Genomic DNA, 21672 nt, shown 5'->3' with positions numbered 1-21672 from the left:
ACCATGCTATACAATTCGACGACTATGACTCTATCCTGCAGTTCTACTTTGACGTGGGACCATCTATTCCTCTCATCAGCTACATCACCACCCAGGGTATTTAAGAATAACGACAGACATTGCTTTCTGCGTTATTTGTTTTATTGTCCAGTACCACTGAATTTAGCTGTAAGAAATCAAAATGAAACAGTTTTAAAACATTTTAAACCATCTTAAGAAACTTATTTTACAATATAAATGAAAACAAAATGAGTCAGTTGTCAAACATCATCACTGAGCAAGGAGGAGATCAATGTTTGGTAATTTAAGTTGATGATTAAGGTAGTGCACAACTGGCTACCTATAAAATCACCTGGAAACTTGCTGTTGTCTAACATTGAAACAAAAGTTTTTTTATGAGCTTTCTTTTTAATAATCATGACAAAAAATATTCTTGTGTGTGAAAACATGAGATGAACATTCTGAGCTAGGCTTGCAGGCCCTACATCATTTTTTTGCCAATACTTCTAGTTGGGAAATCATTCCTGGATCTTGTTGCCACCTTCACAAATAGGTTTGTATCCAAGATACAGATGGGAACAACCTCTCAGATGTGCATTATGCAGTGACTGACATCTTCGATTTTTCCATTCATTTTTATTAATCATCACCGCTGCCACACATGACAGCTGCACACATTTGCAAGGCCGCTCTGAAATATTAATTTTTAACTTGATTACCAGAAACTGTACTTGGTGTAATTGTTCACAAAGTTCACACAGGCTATAATCTGTTTTCGACCAAATTTGAGATTTTGCACATGTTGCTGCTGTCACGGGGACTCACAACTGAACAACTTTAGAGAATAACCTGATAAATGATCAGTTTTATCTTGTATTTACTTAAGGAGGTGATGTTTTAGTTGCTATGGCTGCAATTGTTCACTGCCTGGCTCAACAGCTTTATGTTTGATCAGTAATTACCTGTTGTTGAATAGACCTTCAGGAATGTAAACATTCACAAAGCAAGAGATGGTGATTGTCTGATGACATACTTCACTTACTGTTGAAAACAATAGTCAAGAAACCTTAAACACTAGTCCACCATATTCCCAAATTATATATATATATATACACACACACACACACACAAACACACACACACACACACACACACACACACACACACACACACACACACACACACACACACACACACACACACACACACACACACACACACATATATATATATATAAAAATTATAATAAGGACCTCAGAAGGTCCTGAGGAAGTAATGTACAATTTGGCCTCTTATCTATTTCACATGCGCAGTTGTGCAACAAGATTTAAATGAAACAAACCAGCCTCTCACCAAAAGAAAAATTGCTTGGATCTCAGGACATATTAATTTTCAGATCAGCCTCTCATGAGGGACAAAATCATAGGCCTTGTGAAAATCAATATTGATTATACCAAATGCGCTATCTTCATTAACTCTCCTTCTAGCTCCTCAAAAAAATTAATTCAACTTAGTCTGATACAAGCTTCTCTTATCAAATATTTACTAACTGTAAATGAGAATTTTTGCTGTTTTAATTTAACTTGACCACCCCGCAGCTTAGGTTGACAGGTTTGAATTACTCTGGTTATCTCTCTTCATGTTTTAAACAACAATGCAACATTATAGCTCTGAAGACAACTCGACGCATTAAGTCTGTTTTTCGCTCCATAGGTGCTGTTGAGTTTCTCCAACATTCTCTGTGTTTATTTCAGATTTTCAGCATCTATAGTATTTCGCTTTTATTCCAACTCTGGTAATGCTCTAACCCTCTGAAATCATGATGTTGCCTAACAGGATTTGAAAATGATGATTAAAGCCTGTGCTATTTTCTATCTTGTTCAAATTACTAACTTGGGACACATTTTATTTTCAGTGCTTGTTTATCCAGTTGTAAGGATAATAAATACTTCAATCTTCACAGGATGTATTCCATCCAATACCTCACATACCTTTTCCTTCATTACAATGCCCGAAATCTTTGGATCTGGGTTGGAATGCCTACTTCGGAACCAAACTCACCAAACGCAGAAATCTTTGGAAGGCTTCTTTGCAGAAGCCAAACCTCAGCACTTGCTGCTGTTATCTGGTTTAAAAGAAAAGATAGTTTAAAGGCTCCAGGTGTCATGGAGAAGATGCAGAGAGAAGCTAAGTGTGTGAAGTTAGTGGGTGAGGAGTAGGATGCCACATATGTGAGAGTTAGGCAATAGGTGAACAGTTAGGGAGTCTGATGAAGGGCTTTTGCCTGAAATTCTCCTGCCTCTCGGATGCTGCCCGACCTGCTGTGCTTTTCCAGCACCACACTCTTGGCTCTAATTTCCAGCATCTGCAGTCTTCACTTTCACCGAGTGAGGGGGTCTGGCGAAGTCACTGAGGCCTCTACTCATGTTCTGACTAAACAGGATGAGCAAGCTCTCGAAGTTTGTCAAATTCGAGAACTTAAGTAGGGAGGAAACTGTGCTGTACATCTCTGTTAGTCTATGACTCCATGATTGCCAGGGCATGTAAGAACGATGGGTTCCTCAGAGCCATCAGAATGAATGAAAGGTGGTGGGGCTCTTGGACTAGAGGTGAACGCCTCCGTTTGGATCACTGGTGTTGTGGGGATGGCTTTCGATGTCTGTGACCTTTTCCTTTCGACTACAGTTCTGGCTCCAATGGATTTGTGCAAACAGGCTGCCTCCATAAAGCTGGCAGCTGTGGATGGAGTGAGGCATCATTCAGCCACTGGCAAGATGCTGACAAGGAAGGAAAATTGCTTCAATATGGGACATAAGAAGGTAAATTGGCTGCCCCTGAATTTTAAAAAAATGTACCTTTCTATTATTCTATTATTTGCGTGGCAAAAATAGTCCCATTTATTTCTGTGTAATCCTCATCTATTCTAATATTCATGAGCATATAGTTGGTGTAGTTAAGAAGGTGTTTAGCATGCTTGCCTTCACTGCTCAGATCTTTGAGTATAGGAATTGGGAACATTATGTTGAGGTTGTACAGGATGTTGGTGAGGCCTCTTTTGGAGTACTGTGTCCAGCTTTGGTCTCTCTATTAAAAGAAGGCTAATGTTAAGCTGGAGAGGGTTCGGAAGAAATTTACCAGGATGTTGCCAGGAATGGAGGGTTTGAGGTATAAGGAGCAGCTGGATAGGCTGGGACCTTTTCGCTGGAGCCGTAGGACGTTGGGAGATGACCTGAAATAATGAAGGGTACAGATAAGGTGAATGGCAGGTGTCTTTACCCTCAAGTGGGGAATTTCATGATTGGGGGCATGTATTTAAGGTGAGAGGAGAAAGATTGAAAAAAGGCATGAGGGGAAACATTTTTTAAGCAGGGAGTGGTTTGTATGTGGAATTAACTTCCAGAGGAAGTGATGGATATGGATACAGTTACAACTTTAAAAAAAAAATTTAAATAAGTACATGAATAAGAAATGTTTGGAAAGATATGGGCCAATGCGAGTGGGTGGTAGTAGTTTAGTTTGGGGTTATGGTCAGTATGGACTGGTTGGACTAAAGGGTTTGTTTCCGCGCTGTACAACTCTATAAAAAAAGCACCATTTTGCAACATAAAACCCAACCAAAGCAGCCCGATTTAACAGACTAATGTCCTGCTGCTTCTATAATGTAGTTGCCATTAAGACTGTTTTATTTTGTATAAACTTCCTCAGCATCCCACTGCACCTCTTCTGTCCACTTTCACGCACCTTTCTCAGCTCTCTAAACCCTCTTTCTATGCCCCCCAATTCCTTAGAAAACATCCAGCCATGGGTTGTGAAATAGTCCAAGAGCCCCACCACTTTTCATTCATTCTGATGGCTCTGAGGAACCCATCGTTTTTACATGCCCTGGCAATCATGGAGTCATAGACTAATAGAGATGTACAGCACAGTTTCCTCCCTACTTAAGTTCTCGAATTTGACAAACTTCAAGAGCTTGCTCATCCTGTTTAGTCAGAACATGAGTAGAGACCAGTTTAGACCAGGAAAATAATTCTCTGCATGTGAAATAATATTCATAGAAATAAACACAAGATAATACACATTTCAAGTAAAAGGATAATCAATCACCTCTCCCTGATTTTCAGGAACCACAATATCGCTGAGGTACTGCCATTGACTAGTAGCTAACTGAACTAGGAGAGAGTGAGGACTGCAGATGCTGGAGATCAGAGTTGAGAGTGTAGTGCTAGAAAGGCACAGCAGGTCAGGTAGCATCCAAGAAGCAGGAAAATCGACATTTTGGGCATAAGTCCTTCATCAGGAATGAGGCTTGTGGGCTAGGGAGGCTGAGAGATAAACGGGAGGAGGGTAGGATTGGGGTGGAAGGCAGCTGAGAATGTGGTCGGTAGATGAAGGTGAAGGAAAAGGTCGGAGGGAAGGGTGGAGCTATCCACTATCCCCCAACACCCCCCCTTCACCCCCCATTTATCTCTCAGCCCCCTGGTCCACAAGCCTCATTCCTGGTGAAGGGTCTATGCCTGAAACATCGATTCTCCGATGCTACCTGACTTGCTGTGCTTTTCCAGCACCACATTCTCGACATTTAACTGAACTATCAACACACTGGAAATCATACAGCTGAAACAAACAATTTAGAATAATGTGATAAATGGTGTGAAAATATGTAGTACTCTATATACCCACTGTTAATTCTTACAAATTCTCAATTAAGATAAGGATTTCAACTAGCTGTAGAGGTCAAATTTCGCAGTATCTTCAACTTTATTCTGCTCAGATTACAGTTCTAAAATATTTATAATCAGTTTACTTTATCGTTTCCTTCTTATTCACTGAAATTGAGTGTTACTTCCTCATATTCTTATCCCCATTGTCTTGAGCAACAAGCAAGTACCTGTTTCTATCTGAAATTGCTATTCTGATTATGAATGGCATGACAACCTTGTTAGGCTTGCTTTTATTATTGTACTCTTCCTTAGAACATTTTCAGATTCTACAATGTCATTCTAAAATTAAGGTAAGCTCAAACAATAGTTTGAATGCTTTACCAATCACAAACAGCTAAAATACTCATTTTGTGTTTGTCACTGGTCCCCTGAATCTCATCCTGTATCTTGAGACATAACAAACCAATTAACAATAGCCTTTAGATACTTTCAATGAATGGTCTTTTCATATTTTCATTACTCTCCCTTTCTTTCCTGAACATGCTGATTTATACTGGTGTAGAATTCCTCCTGTATTGTCAGCACTCCGTTGCCTTACTCAAGGGAGCATTCTTCATGTGTATACCTTGACAATGATGTAGCCTGACTATGTGTCACACATCATCAACATAAAGGCACCTTTCAGCATTAGGTCACTAAATAATGATCAGAATAGAAGCTACAGTTGAGTCCGCTCCCCTCTCACTTACCACAGGCTGAGACCAATGCAATTACAAACTCAAATACAGGACAGATGGCTTCAATTATTTTAGCATTGGTTATGAAGTCTGGATCCAAGTGATCCTAGCAGAACCCAACTGGATATCCATGAGCAGGTTGTTGCTGAGTAAATGTTGTTTGGTCACACTGTCAAGGACACTTTCTATTACTAAGGAAAGATTGAGAGTAGATTGTTGGGGTGGTAACTGGCTCAATTGGATTTGTCCTCCATTTTATAGGCAGGACATACACAGCCAATTTTCCATTTTGTTTGGCAGTGATTATACTTTATTGTCACCATATTGGTAGCTGGTTGTAGAGTAGCCACCATTTTACGGAGTCAAAATATCTCATCATGATAAAATGGTGCTGGGGAGTCCAATTTTCTGGTTTTGGCATTTGTTACCCAAGATCTAATAAAATGAATGAATGTTATCCTTATATTGAAAACACTGTACAGATCCAGTTCTTTATCTTTCATGCCAAAGCTCTTCTAGTATAAAACGCAAGGGCTTTTACTTTTGTTGCACAAAACCAAAATATTTTCTAGTCATTGGTGATTTTCCTAAGTTAATTTATTCAGGTGATTTTTACTTAAACTGTGAAATTATCCAGCACTGTAGAAATTACACTTATCTTTTCTCTTATCTTTGGCTCTTTACAAATCAGCAAGTCATACTTTATTTCCTCATTCCATTTGTACTAAACCCAGGTGAGTAATTGGGACATTCAAGAAATGTCTGTGGATTCATCAGGATTGACAGTAGTTGATTAACTGATTACAAAACTATTTCTTCCAAAAGTGAATTAACTCATCACTGAGAGTCATTTGACGTTGGTATTTTTTCAGTGCCATTTGATATAGGTATCTTTTCCATTCTCTTGCTTTCCTGTTCTCCAAATGTTTCCTTTAAAATTTTATGAAGCAGACAACATTATCAACTCAGTATTAAACTCAGTATTTGTGGGTGGCACGGTGGCACAGTGGTTAGCAGTGCTATCTCACAGTGCCTGAGACCCGGGTTCAATTCCCGACTCAGGCGACTGATTGTGTGGAGTTTGCACGTTCTCCCCGTGTCTGCGTGGGTTTCCTCCGGGTGCTCTGGTTTCCTCCCACAGTCCAAAGATGTGCGGGTCAGGTGAATTGGCCATGCTAAATTGCCCGTAGTGTTAGGTAAGGGGTAAATGTAGGGGAATGGGTGGGTTGCGGGTCGGTGTGGACTTGTTGGGCCAAAGGGCCTGTTTCCACACTGTAAGTAATCTAATCTAAGCATAAATTTTTGTGCTCCCTATTTTCTGTACCACTATGTAGAATGAAGCTTGTTATCAGCAGTGGTTAAGGATTTCATTACTGTTTTAGTATTAGCTGCGTTTTAGCCATTGGTCTAAAACCACAGAAAATTGCGAATATAGCCCAGACCATCACACCAGCAATCATCCATCCACTGACTCCATCTACTCTTCTCAATGCTGCAGAAAGGCAGCCAACATCATCAAAGATGCCTCCTACTCCAGATATAATCCTTCTAACCTCTTTCATCAGGCAGAAGAAACAAAAACTTAAACGTATGTTCCAACAGGTTCAAGAACAGCTTCGACTCCACTGTTTTTCGACTCTGCGATTCTATCAAATCCGGAAGAGTCCCTGAAGATTGGAGGGTTGCTAATGTCACTTCAATATTCAAAGAAGGAGGTAGAGAAAAACCAGGGAATTACAGACCAGCAAGCCTAACATCGATAGCCAGGAAAAACCTTGAATCCATTCTCAAAGACTTTAGAAAGCAGTGACGGGATCAGACCGAGTCTGCATGGATTTATTAAAGGGAAATCATGCTTGACAAATCTGTTGGAATTCAATGAAGATATAACTATTAGAGTTGACAAAGGGGAACCAGTCACTGTGGTATATTTGGACTTTCAGAAAGTGTTTGACAAAATCCCACTAAAGAGATTATTATGCAATATTAAAGTGCATGGGATTGTGGGAGGGGTATTGAAATGGATAGAAAACTGGTTGACAGAGAGGAAGCAATGAGTAGGAATTATTGATCATTTTCAAATTGACAGACTGTAAATAGTAGGGTGCCACTGGGATCAGTGCTGGGACCCCAACTATTCACAATGTATGTTAATGATTCGGATGAGGGAACAAAATCTAACATATCAAAGTTTGCAGATGATTTGAAGTTGGATGGGAGGGTGACGTATGATGCAGATGCAGAGATCCTTCAGTATGATCTGGACAGGTTGGGTGAGTGTGCAAATCAATGGCAGATGCAGTATAATATGGATAAATGTGAGGCTATTCAATTTGGAAGCAAAAACAAGAAGGCAGATTACTATTTGAATGGCTGTAAATTGGGAGAGGAGAGTGTGCAGTGGGACCTGGGTGTACTTGTGCACCAGTCACTGAAGATAAGCATGCAGGTGCAGCAGGCAGTAAAGAAAGCAAATGGTGTGTTGGCTTTCATTGCGAGAAGTTTTGAGTACAGGAGCAGGTATGTGTTGTTGTAGTTATACAGGTTTGTGGTTAGGCCCATCTAGAATATTGTGTGCTGTTTTGTTCTCCTTTTCTGAGGAAGGATGCTCTTGCTCTCAAAGGAGTGCAGCGAAGGTTTACCAAACTGATTCCAGGGATGGTGGGATTGACATATGAGGAGAGATTGACTAGGTTAGGATTGTTTTCACAGGCATTCAGATGGATGGGGGTAATCTCATCGGGACTTATAAAATTCTAACAGAACCAGACAGGGTAGATGCAGGGAATTTATTCCCGATGGTGAGTGTGTCTAGAATCAGCAGTCACAGTCTGAGGATTATGGGTAAATCATTTAGGATGAAGATGAGGAGATATTTCTCCATCCAGTGGAATTCATTACAACAGGACGTAGTGGATGTCAAAACATTGGGTGCATTTAAGAGGCGATTGGATATAGCACTTGGGGGGAAATGAGATCAAAGGTTATGGGGAGAAAGCAGGACTAGGTTATTGAGTTGGATGTAAAAAATGAGGTCTGCAGATGCTGGAGATCCATTCCTGATGAAGGGCTTATGCTCGAAACGTCGAATTCTCTATTCCTGAGATGCTGCCTGGCCTGCTGTGCTTTGACCAGCAACACATTTTCAGCTATTGAGTTGGATGATCAGCCATGACCATGATGAATGGTGGAGCAGGCTCAGAGGGCTGAATGGCCTTCTGCTCCTATCTTCCATGTTTCAGTGTTTCTGAATGGACCTCTCAAATTTTAAATTTAATGTTGATCTGGCATTTTGAGCCATAATTGCAGCCATAATTTTGTATTCCTCACTCTGTTCAATCATCCAATGAACAGTGAACACATCTTGGTGTGTTATGATCTGTCTGTACTGCAAGCAAAACAAAACTTTTTACTTTGCACTAAACTAGGTTAGCAATAAGTCAGCTTTAATTAACAGTCTAAAGGTGTGTGCATATTTAGTAGCAAATGCAGTGTGATCAAGTTGAAAACAATTTTTAGAAGGGAGAAACACAAAACAGTTCCTGACATTCTAGATTTCGGCGAAGCTGTTTTCAGTAGGATGGAAGGGAAACTGTTTCCTGCGTACAGTGCAACACATGGGTCCGAATTTTACATTTCTTCGGTTAAATGTCAGTTGCGATCAAATTTTTTAGGAGGGCTTTTGTTACAAGGCCCAGTGAAATTTCTTGCTGTATCTTTGCCTCATTAACTACCTACCCACTTCTGTGGTGTCCCTTATGTGCGATTTTCCCTCTATTTTCCCAGAACTATTTAATACTATACAGATAACCACTGTCTGTTGTATTTGCACCATCTTTAAAGGGTGGTATACACTCATACAAGTGTTGGCAATCAGTGTTGCCCCTCACCAGCAGTGTTTTGGCACCATAACCATAAAACCATTCTGCTCACGGCTGATAGGGGGCATGGCTTACTTTTCCCCTCACATAGAGCTCACCCGAGTCTGTTTAACCATCAGGCCATACAGTTTACCTGTCCTTAGCTACCGTCTCAGCTAAATACCCCTCTAGATCACCTCTCGTCTGTCTCCAGTACCCACTCCAATGAATCCAAAGATGGTCATGTTGCAGCTAGGACCTTTAAATCAAGGCAAGTAATTCAATACTTGTAAACTGGAGTTTTTAATGACAATCTGCAAAAGTGAACACAAACAAAATGAATAAAGGCTGCAGTTTGCCTTTCTTTCAGCCTGAGACAAGGTAATCAATCTCCACAGGAGGAGGTGATTAGTTAACTTGATAAATTGGTTCAGTCCTGTTCTCGCACAATAGTTACAAGCAGTATACATATTGAGGTTGCTGTGCACCCGGCAAGTGGAGTGCAGACTTCATGCAGAGTGAGTTCTATTAATGTGAGTTGGATGACAAAGGGAGAAGATACATTTTACTTTGCATTTTTAAATCTTTTTATTTACTTTCTTCAATGTCCAGTAAATGGCTCCTACGCCAGTGCAGTAAAGAAGCTATTGTTGCGTTACTAATAAACTATTCAACTTGTAATAAATAATGTGTACAATAACAATGTGGTAGGGCAGTTTGGCCAAGTAGACTGTAGAGCGTATAGTGTGTGAGAAGATGTAAATTCACCATCCGTTCCAGATAAACACATGCAAGAAGTCTCACTATCTGCATAAGTGGAGTTTGAACTCCACATTTCAAAACTCAAGTCACAGCTGGAGATAGCATGTGCATCTGTGAAGCAGAGAAATTATGTGGACAACACATTGAGAGGGGTAGTTACACTTCAGCTTAAAGTTGCGTTGGCAGATAAGGAATGGGTGACCACCAGACAGTACAAGATATCAAGGCAAATGGTATTGCGGAAGTCTCTTTAGGCAATCTCATTCAGTTTTCTGCTTTGGATACTGGTTTGGGTGGGAGAAGGTGGGGAGGTGTTGACGGTGATGGTCTGGTGAGATACTCTTAGAACAGTTCTTGTACACTCAATGGGTTGAATTGCCTCTTTTTGCACTGTAGGGATTCTATGATTTTACCTGACTGGTGATAGTTTATCTGAGGGGCATCTTATCTCAGATGAGGGAAGAGGCTAAAAAGAAGAGTCATTCATGGTAACCTGAGTCAGTGCGGTATTGAACTGTTGGCATCTCTCCATACTGCAAACCAGCTGGGTCAAGCCAGTACAAGCACTGAAGTCCAGGAGTGTTTACAAAATGGGTTTCTGGGACAGTATGTTGAGGAGCCAACTAGGGATCAGGCCATTTTAGATTTGGTGTTTTGCAATGATTAAAAACTAATTAATAACTTGTGTAAAGGGGCTTTTGGAAAATAGTGATTATAATAATAAAGTGAAACAGAATGTGACATAGTTCATTCTGAAACCAGGTCTTAAATTTGAATAAAGGATTAGAGGTAAGTTGGTTGGAGTGGATTGGGAAAATGCATTAAATGATTTAAAGGTAGACAGGTAATGCCTCATAGTTAAAAAAACCTCACCAAGTTAACAACAGATATACATTTGAGGCATGAACATCTAAAAGAAAAGGTGAATCACAATTCAAATGAAATACTTTAAAGAGTGCATTATATCACAGGCAATGATTATATGAATGCCAAAAAATAATGATAATCAAAAGGATTGCAACCAAGGTATGACCCAGCAAAGGAAGTGGCATAGAGATTTTGTCACTGGACCTCCCTGATGAAGGGGTTTTGCCCTAAATGTGATTTTCCTGCTCCTCAGATGCTGCATGATCTGCTGTGTTCTTCCAGCATCACACTCTTGACTCTAATCTCCAGCATCTGCAGTCTTCACTTTCACCTGGTAATTCAGGCTCCAGACTAAAAGTCTAGGTATATGTTAGTGAATTCCACCATAGCAGACAGTGAGCTTACCTGGTCTGGTCTGCAGGAGATTCCAAACCCATTGTAATGTTGCAGATTCTTAATTGTTCTTTGAAATAGCTCCAGCAAACAATCAATTCAAAAGGCAATTAGGTTTGGACGCTGGTGCAGCCTGTGATGCCTGTATCTCATTTATAAAAAGTACTTGAAATATTAACTGGATTGATCAATCTATCAGACGAGATTCACCTCAGATTTTTACAGGAAACAGCAGCACAGATAATGGACACACAGGTGGTTATCTTCCATAATTCCATGGATTCTGGAAAGTTTGCTGTTGACTGGAAGGTAACAAATGTAACTTTGCTATTTGAAAAAGGATGAAGAAGATCGGGGGTTAGTTTGATGTCAGGAAGAGGAAAAATATTAGAATATGTTATAAAGGAAGTGATATTAAAAATTTTAAAAATGGCAAAGTTGGACAAAGTCAACATGGAATTATGAGATAGATATTATGTTTGACAAACATGGAGTTTGAGAATGATACTTGCAGCATAGATGATGAAGATCCAGTGATATGGTGTGTTCTGATATCCAGAAGGCCTTTAGCGGTCTCGTAGGAGGTTAGTGAATAAAATTAAAGGACAAGAATTAAGGGGAATCTACTAATGTAGATGGAGAACTGGTTAATAGTTAAAAAGTAGATAATGTGAATAATGGGGCATCCTCAGGATGGCAGGCTGTACCAGCAGTGTACTACAATGGTCAGTGCGAGGTCCACAACTGTTTCCATTTATGTAAATTATTTGGATGGGAATGTAAATTGCAATATTTTCAAACTTTCTGAAAACTCCAAACTAGTGATAATATAAGTTGTGACAAGGACACAAGGAGGTTTCAAGGGGATTTGGACAGGCTAAGTGAATTGGTTAGAACATGGCAGATGGAATATCATGTGAGCAAGTGTGAAGTTTTTACTTTAATAGAAAAGCGAAAGAGAGAATATTTCTTAAATGGTTGGAGCTTGGAAAGTGTAGGCATCTAAAGGGGTCTATGAGTCAGTAAAAGGTGCATGAGTCATGCAGGTACAGCAAGCAGATAGAAATACAATACATTGATATTCATTCCAAGGAGATTGGGCATGAAGGAACTGTTTTATGAGGAGAGATTCAAAAAACTAGACCTGAACTCTTTGGAGTTTCGAAGATGAGAGGTGATCTCTTTAAAACATACAATGTTTTTACCGTGTGCATGCAGGTAGGAGGCAAATAGTAATTCTAGAAGCATGAGACAATCTCAAGACTAAGGGCATCGCAGGAACAGTAGCAATGAATCAGAATTTCTTCACTCAGATTCTTTGGGATTCCCCAACCAAGAAGTTTGTGGAAACTCAATCACTGAGGAGATTCAATGCAGAAATCAAGAGGCTTATGGAGATTAATGACATTAAGGAATGAGAAGTAAATATTAGGAAATAGCTTTGAGGAGATGGCCAGCCAAGATCTGGAATGGTGGAACAGGCTGAATAACCTGATTATATGATCATGTAAAATGTGCTCTTTCCGATTACGCATTTGATAGGTATACCTTCAAATGCATATTTGAACCATGGAAAGGAGAAATGTGCCTGGTTTCAATCCTTGCTTTAGATTTCACTACCAGATCTGAGCTGAACTGGCAGTAGTGATGCTACAATTGTTTCCTCTTATTTAAACTCCAACAAACCCTTCCAAGAATACATGGATATGTGGTATGCCCATTCTTCAGTTATAGTCCCTCCCTCCCTCTCTCAACCACCAGGCTATTAAAATAAAAATAACCTGGTTTCAACCATACAATCTCTAGGAATCACAAAATCTGATCACATTCATTCACTCCCTGAAGCAAATAGCTTTCACACACTTGAGCAATTACAAAAGGTAATGAACTAGAAACATGAGTAATTATAATACATAGCTGGAAATCTCAGGATAAAGGGAAAGAACAGGGTATAAAGAAATACTAGCTCAATGAAGCACTGAGTTTCCTACACTGACTCAAACTGGAAGAGATCCTAATTAATAGAATTGTTAATTGATTGAAAAACAATTAATAAAATTGTTTGATTCAGTTGTTAAAAAGCGTGAGTTGGACACATTTATAAGGATGGAAGCATTATACAAATAAATTTGCAAGATAAATAAGAAGGCAGTGATATGTACAAGAACGCAAAAGAACAATCTTACAACTTACACAACACCAGGTTCTAATCCAACAGGTTTATTTGGAAGCACTAGCTTTCAGAGCACTGCTCCTTCATCAGGTGGTTGTCTGATGAAGGAGCAGCACTCCAAAAGCTACTGCTTGTAAATAAACCAGTTGGACTATAACGTGATGTTGTGTGATTTTTAACTTTGTCCACCCCAGACCAACACTGGTTCCACCACATCAATTTTGCAACTGGCATTGAACAATGAGAACTTGTATAGCACAGAGTCTTTGTATCTGAGACTATACCAAACAACTCATATGCAAGGGAAAAGGGAAGATTACCAATGAGACAATCCAAACCAACCTACAAGCTAATAATGGAACAACTTACGATCTTTGTGCTGTTGGTAGAATCTCACAAAATTTGGCAATTAATCAGAAAATCATGGAGAGCAGAAATTCAACATTTGGCTATCCATTCAGGCAACCAAGTGGTGAAAATTGGGAATGTCTTGGTGTACCTCACCACTTCTTGGATACATAAGATCTGTCTGACACATTTTCAGGCAGCCTGTAAACAAGAAAGCAGCCCAGTCATCTGAAACAGGTATCATTCTGCTTTATATTAAAATTGGCGTCCATAGACACTTGTGGAAACATGATACTCCTGGACTTTCTGAAATCTTCTCCAAGACTCCTGGATCAGCATGTAACCCCAGCTCAGAATGCTAATCCAGGATTCCCTTGTAAAGAAAAGTTGACACAGTCAACATCTCATGTAAGATCTATTGAGCCAATTTATTCATCAGATACAATAATTGCAAACATACTCTTATTTGATACTGTTTCAATTTGCTCCTCCCTTCTGTTCATCTCCACCTTCTTTATCAAGTTTTTGATTCCTCTTTAGTTTATCCATATCAGACCTCAGGATCAGGGCATGACTGCAATTTCAAACAGAAGACTTGAGCAAGTAATGATGATTCAGTCTATTTCCCAAGCCAACCCACTCAATGACTGAATTTGTGCTGGGGGGAGATGTCAGAGGAAGGTTCTTAATGCAGAGAGTGGTGGGTGCGTGGAATGCGCTGCCAGCGGTGGTAGCAGAGTCCGAGACATTAGGGTCATTTAAGCGATTGTTGGACATGCGCATAGATGGCAGTAAATTGAGGGGTGTGTAGATTAGTTTATCTTAGATTTGTATAAATGTTTGGCATAACATCGTGGTCTGAAGGGCCTGTACTGTGCTGTACTGTGATATGTGGTCCACTTATGGTGGTCAGCAAATATTTTTATCTTGTTTTGGGGTCAGTGCTCCTCTGCATCCCACCCCGTGCCCTCCCACCTCACCACCACCACCACCCCACCAAAAGAAACAGAGGCCTCAATAGTTACAATCTTTATTCTGTGCAGAATGGGTGGGCCTTTAGCCATGGATTTGAATGAGGCCGAGCTTCATTCAAAAGCCCTAAGCCTCTTCCTTCCACTGGTGATATTTCAACTGAGATAAGTACACAGTTACACAATGCTGCACCCCTAGTTATGGTTATAGCAAAAAAAGATGAACTTCTTGTTTTGGATGCCAAAATCTTTACCACACCTCTCAGTTTGTTATAAAATATTAAAAGAATATTTGTTAGTCATATTACTGCAATGTTATTTAAGTACTATCATCATGGCTGGGATTCTGCCAATAGCACATCATTCTTTATCTGCAGCAATTCTAGAAGACAGCTCATTCTCACCTTCTTCAGGGTAACCAGGGACAGGGCAATAAATGCTGGTCCAGCCAGTAACACCCATGTCCCATGAGTGAATTAAAAAGAACGTTCCCAATGTCACATCCTGAATTGTGAACCCGTTCAATTTTCTTTCATTTTGCTGTTTCTCATTTGATTATAATTAACATTCGGATTAACAGTTGCATGCATGAAACAGTTGTTCAATTTATTGAAGCTTGTCATTGGTGAAACCCCATCATATGACTATGTTACATCCTATGCAGCTGAACAAAGAGCGTCCTGGTCAAAGAGACTCTTCACCTGATATATCCTGCAGCATTAACAAAAGACTGGAGGGCACAAAGAGGCATGGGTGTTTTTTAAAATTAAATTTCACTTGCAAATATTTCACACTTCAATAGTTTCACTTTAAACACGTGCATCATTGTTACTTGTTTATATCTCTAGCTAAGAGATATAAAGTTATGTACACCTCATGTTTGGTATGCATTGAAGGAAGTTATTTCCTTTATTGTGAAAGAAACCTCTTTGTTCACTTCTGTTGAATGCTGTTGTTACTGTCCAATGTTATACTTGGAGCATTGTGGGACATTGCTGATCTTGCAGGTTCCGTGATCCTTCCTCTTTCGCATTACAAAAGAGCATTGCCAAGATCAATGTCTGAGTAGGTATAGTTGAGATATTGGGGGTGATGAAGGCCTTATCCCCGAAACATCGATTCTTCTGCTCCTCGGATGCTACCTGACCGGATGTGCTTTTCCAACACCACACTCTGGACTCTGAGCTCCAGTATCTGCAGTCTCACTTTCTCATAATTGAGATGTTGCCAGTGAACTCAAAGTTCTGTCAGAATGTCACCAGCTAACAACTGAGAGCACTGTTCTTTTGGATAATATTGATACTGTGGTTTAAGCCACTGCTTTTTAAAACTTGATTGTCTGGGGAGTGTTGGCGAACAGAGAGACCTAGAGCTGCAGGTACATAGCTCCTTGAAAGTTGCATCATAGGTAGACAGAGTGGTGAAGAAAGCATTTAGCATGCTTGCTTCCGTTGCTCAGAGTAGTGAGTATAGGAGTTAGACATGGGACATCATGTTGTGTTTGTGGAGGAGGTTCGTGAGGACGTTTGGACAATTCTGGTTGCCCTAGTAGAGGAAGGATACTATAAAATTGGAGAGGGCGAAGAAAAGATTTACAAGGGTTTTATTGGGAACTGGGGTATTTCAGTTTTAAGGAGAGGATGGATAGGTTGGGACTTCCTTCATTAGAGTGTAGGAGCTTGAGGGGTGGCTTTATCATGGTTTATAAAATCACTAGGAGCATAGATAAGGTGAATAGCAAAGGTCTTTTCCCTAGGATAGGCAAGTTGAAAACGAGGGGACGTACTTTTGAGATGAAGGAAATTATTTAAAAAGGACCCGAGGGACAACTTTTTCACATAGTATGTGGTGCATATGCAGAATGAACTGTCAGAGGAAGTGATAGATGCAGGTACAGTTACAACATTTAAAGGCTTAAACCACAGTATCAATATTATCCAAAAGAACAGTGCTCTCAGTTGTTAGCTGGTGACATTCTGACAGAACTTTGAGTTCACTGGCAACATCTCAATTATGAGAAAGTGAGACTGCAGATACTGGAGCTCAGAGTCCAGAGTGTGGTGTTGGAAAAGCACATCCGGTCAGGTAGCATCCGAGGAGCAGAAGAATCGATGTTTCGGGGATAAGGCCTTCATCACCCCCAATATCTCAATTATACCTACTCAGACATTGATCTTGGCAATGCTCTTTTGTAATGCGAAAGAGGAAGGATCACGGAACCTGCAAGATCAGCAATGTCCCACAATGCTCCAAGTATAACATTGGACAGTAACAAGAGCATTCAATAGAAGTGAACAAAGAGGTTTCTTTCACAATAAAGGAAATAACTTCCTTCAATGCATACCAAACATGAGGTGTACATAACTTTATATCTCTTAGCTAGAGATATAAACAAGTAACAATGATGCACGTGTTTAAAGTGAAACTATTGAAGTGTGAAATATTTGCAAGTGAAATTTAATTTTAAAAAACACCCATGCCTCTTTGTGCCCTCCAGTCTTTTGTTAATGCTGCAGGATATATCAGGTGAAGAGTCTCTTTGACCAGGACGCTCTTTGTTCAGCTGCATAGGATGTAACATAGTCATATGATGGGGTTTCACCAATGACAAGCTTCAATAAATTGAACAACTGTTTCATGCATGCAACTGTTAATCCGAATGTTAATTATAATCAAATGAGAAACAGCAAAATGAAAGAAAATTGAACGGGTTCACAATTCAGGATGTGACATTGGGAACGTTCTTTGATAGATACATGAATAGGTAAGGTTTAGAGAGATATGGGCCAAACGCAGGCAAATTGGACTAGTTTATTTGGGAAACTTGGTCATAGAATCATAGAATCCCTACAGTGTGGAAACAGGCCATTTGGCCCAACAAGTCCACTTGGACTCCCTGAAGGACTCTCCGTTCAGTCTCATCCCCCCCATCCTATCCTAACTCTATAACCCTGCATTTCCCATAGCTAACCTACAACTCCCTGTGATGGTATGGGCATTTTAACATGTCCAATCCACCTGACCTGCACATCTTTGGACTGCGGGAGGAAAAGGAGCACCTGGAGGAAGTCCACAGAGACATGGGGAGAATGTGCAAACTCCACACAGTTGTCTGAGGCTAGACATGGACAAGTTGGACCAAAGGGTTTGTTTTCATGCTATATGACTTTAAGACTGGCCCCATCATTCATGACCACATTCAGGGTGCCAGGCTCACCACTTTATGCTCTTCCATTCTGCTAACCCCATTCTCTGTCCTCCCCAGACCTCTCCTCCACTCTTCCATGAGGCCGATGCCATTCCAAAACTCCCCACTAAGTCATCTTTCCCAGTCCTGAGTCTCCATGTAAGCTGCTATTTTCTTGCTCCCCCTTCTTTGTGCAAGGCATCGTCAAATGATGGTTAAAAAGGATGCTACAAGATGCTCATGCACCGCTGATTTAATCTTGAAGGTATGTGACAATTAAAAATAGTTTTGCTTTGATGAGTATTCATGGTAGACAAACGTATTACAAATACGAATGTTACTACTGCTTGGTGTGCTGCAAACATTCCTCTGGCTTCATCTCTGCAGTGCAACCTGTCATCAGGAAATTACAATTCCACTGAGTTAAGTCACCCCACAATCACACATGTCACAGAAGCAGGCTCCATAAAATCCTCTCACTTCCATGTTAATACTGCACAAACATAGTCTTCCAAACCCACCAACTTATGGCCAAAATTTAGCACGCTTCTCATTTATCTTACATAAAGTTTATCTTTTATCTTTTCTTACCATGTGTGTACTATTCTACATTCTCTTCAGTCTTTCAGTATATATAACAAAGTATAAACATCAGAAATGTACTGCCATGGTAGAAAGGATTGTCTCTGAAATATGAGAAGTTCACTTAACCCGGAAAAAAGTGTCAGAAAAAGAAATCACAACTGGAAAAATTCCAGAGGAGGGAGGAGTTTTCACAGAGACTGAAGGCTGTTAACAGACTGAAACTGAATCACTTGCTTTAAAAAAATTAATGAAGACTACAGTATCATTCTGTCCAAAGGTGCAAGGGAACCAGCGATATGGGGAGAGCAGCAGTGTGGACATATCTCGTTCTTTTGTTGGTAATCAGCGACTTGATTCATGGAGAGAGTACAACAGGTAAACAAACCGGGCATCTTTGTTGTCAGTGATTCATTTTAGCTGAGGTATAAAAAACAGAGTTTCACATAAAACTAAAAATCAAGGGTTGACTGTATTAGATGTTGAAAAATACGTTCTTTATATTTTATTGCACTTTTATGGCAAGATGCATGATTTTAGCTGGTTAAACTTTTGTGAACATTTGCGAAGGTCTCTAAGTTTTGCTATTGCCAACCTGTGCCTGAAAGCTCCTAGGCTTGGATTAGGTGTGTGTCTATGAGGGAGAACATGCACTCTCTGTCAGGTGAACAGAAACTATGTGGATTGAAAAATTAAATTGTAAATGTGTACATGTGACAGTCAGTTTCTCAGCAAAAACATATCTTTGATGCAAATATCACTTTGAAACTTCCCCTTATTTGTTCGACAAAGTGGATTTCTTTTTGAGTTCCACATTCACTATCTTTTATCCTTTCATGGGAGCATGATCTTTGCTGGCAAGGCCAGAATTTGTTGTCCATCTCTAAATATCATTGAGAAGGTGGTGGTGAGTTCCAGCAGCAGTTGCTTCAGACAATGGATTGACATGGATTTATTTTATCCACAATAGAGTTAAGAGGGGACAAAATAGACTGTGGCCCGAACAGGTAAGACGCCAACAGTGGATTGCTCAGTACATAAACTGGCACAGCCGGGAGTGTGAGCTGCATGAAGTTTCATTTTTATGGAAATCTTAAATAATGTCGCCAGCAAATAGAGCTTGCTGGTTTGGGTCTGAAATATATGATAGGGCTCCAACATCCAACCACTTTCAGGCTGGGCTCCCAGTGGTGATTCGGATTGTTGGCGTGGGATATGAAGCTAAAGGTTGTGAGCCCAGGTTTGGCACAACACACAATATTTTTCTGGAATGAGGAGGAGACAACAGAATCATGACTTTGACAATGTTTTACAGTTGTTTTCAAGGTTTCACCAGCAGTCACACCTGAATTTCAGAGTGATTCACTGACTCCTGAACCCCAGTTTTGTAAAGCAATATTATACATGCTTCAGGTACATGGGCTACTCATTCATTTAGTGACCTGCATATAATTGGACTCAGGTGGTCAATGAGCTTCCACAGCTCCGTAAGGTGTACGCTATGTCTCCATCCTCAATTTTGAACTTCTATTTGCCCGAACAGCTCAAAGTATAATTTCTTCCCCCCGGTTCTTTGATGAACTGCCTATTTGTGAAAAACCTACTAAATCTGACATCTCAGGAAATTCCAGCGTAACAATATTCTGGTATAACTTGCATTTACAACATTAGGTTCAACTAGCTTGTGAAGGAGATGCAATTTTGGGAGGGACGTGGGGAAAGGTGAGGATCCTTGTCATAGTGTCATAGAGATGTTCAGCATGGATAGAGACCCTTCAGTCCAACTCATCCATACTGACCCAATGACCTAAATTAATCTCCTCCCATTTGCTAGCACTGGGTCCATATCCCTCTAAACCTTTCCTATTCATGTACCCATCTAGATGTCTTTTAAATGTCATCATTGTACCAGCTTCCTCCATCTCCCCAGCATTAATTCAATACATGCACCACCCTCTGCAGGAAAAAGATAACCCTTAGGTCCCTTTTAAATCTTTCCCTCTCATTTTAAACATATACTCTTTAGTTTTCAATTCCCCTAACCTTGGCTATTCACAGTATCCATGCCCCTCATGACTTTTCAAGTTTCACAACATCTCTCCGATAGCAGGAAGACCAGAATTGCACACAGTATTGCAAGAGTGGCCTAAACAATGTGCTGTACAGCAGCAACAATGCCATGAGAGTGTGTCAGGCTTGAGGGACCAGCTGGTGTTACCTTGCTGGTCAGTTTTGCATGTTCACCCTGTTTTATTTGCTTTGATGGACCACATCAGCTGTATCAGTACAACTTGTTCAAGGTGAAATGAAGCCAGCTGCATGTGGGTTGCTGTATGTTGCTGTATGTTATTCAGTGGGGAGGGGGGTGCATTCAGTTCCTCCTGTTTATTCTGGACTTTCCTCTTTCTTGGTTTTCATCTCACACTCTCATTCCTTCAGAGGTGTGGAGCAGCCTGTGAATTGTGGGGGTGTGGGGGACGGGGGGTGTGGGGGGCGGGGGGCGGGGGGGGGGGTGTGGAGGGGGGGAGGGGCGTGTGGAGGGGGGAGGGGCTTACTGATGGATGGGACAACTTTGATGTGGATTGTAGCTACGAAGTTGATTGACAACTGTAGGAGGTAGCACCTGACTGGGAATGCAGACTCAGGAGGCAGGCATGATTCAAGTGAGTGAAAGACTTCAATTCGTGTAAAAACTGGTTAATGCAGGGAGAGGGCCAAAGGATCTTCCCTGAATCTGGCTTTGACGTACGAGCTTAATTATTCAATAATCTTTAACTCACATTGGAAGAGAGATCAATGACACACTCTGATTTTACAGTAAAAAAAGGTATTCTTACACATTTTGAGTTACAATGATCACATGCAATTTTAAAAATCACACAACACCAGGTTATAGTCCAACAGGTTTAATTGGAAGCACACTAGCTTTTGGAGCGACACTCCTTCATCAGGTGATTGTCACATGCAATTTGGTCACTATGTCCTTCCCTCTTAATCCATATACCCAATCCTATCAGACACTTAATCAATGATTGACATGCCAAAAGACAAAGCCAGATTCAGGGAAGATCCTTTGGCCCTCTCCCTGCATTAACCAGTTTTTACACGAATTAAAGTCTTTCACTCGCTTG

The 21672-nt window shown here is 40.4% G+C and overlaps 1 protein-coding gene across 1 annotated transcript in view; it reads left to right on the top strand.

Moving 5' to 3' along the window:
- Positions 1 to 18826: 18826 nt before the first annotated feature.
- LOC132821730 (mucin-2-like) overlaps positions 18827 to 21672 on the top strand; it is an 88873-nt gene continuing 86027 nt past the window's right edge. Inside the window, exon 1 of the mRNA XM_060834439.1 lies at positions 18827 to 18919. Coding sequence (XP_060690422.1) covers positions 18841 to 18919 — 79 coding nt within the window. The 5' untranslated portion in view covers positions 18827 to 18840. The remainder of the gene's footprint in view (positions 18920 to 21672) is intronic.

The sequence above is a fragment of the Hemiscyllium ocellatum genome, chromosome 13, assembly GCF_020745735.1.
Source record: "Hemiscyllium ocellatum isolate sHemOce1 chromosome 13, sHemOce1.pat.X.cur, whole genome shotgun sequence".
In the NCBI taxonomy this organism is placed as follows: Eukaryota; Metazoa; Chordata; class Chondrichthyes; order Orectolobiformes; family Hemiscylliidae; genus Hemiscyllium; species Hemiscyllium ocellatum.
The sequence above is the reverse complement of the archived record's forward strand: the minus strand, read 5'-3'. Positions and strand labels throughout refer to the sequence as shown.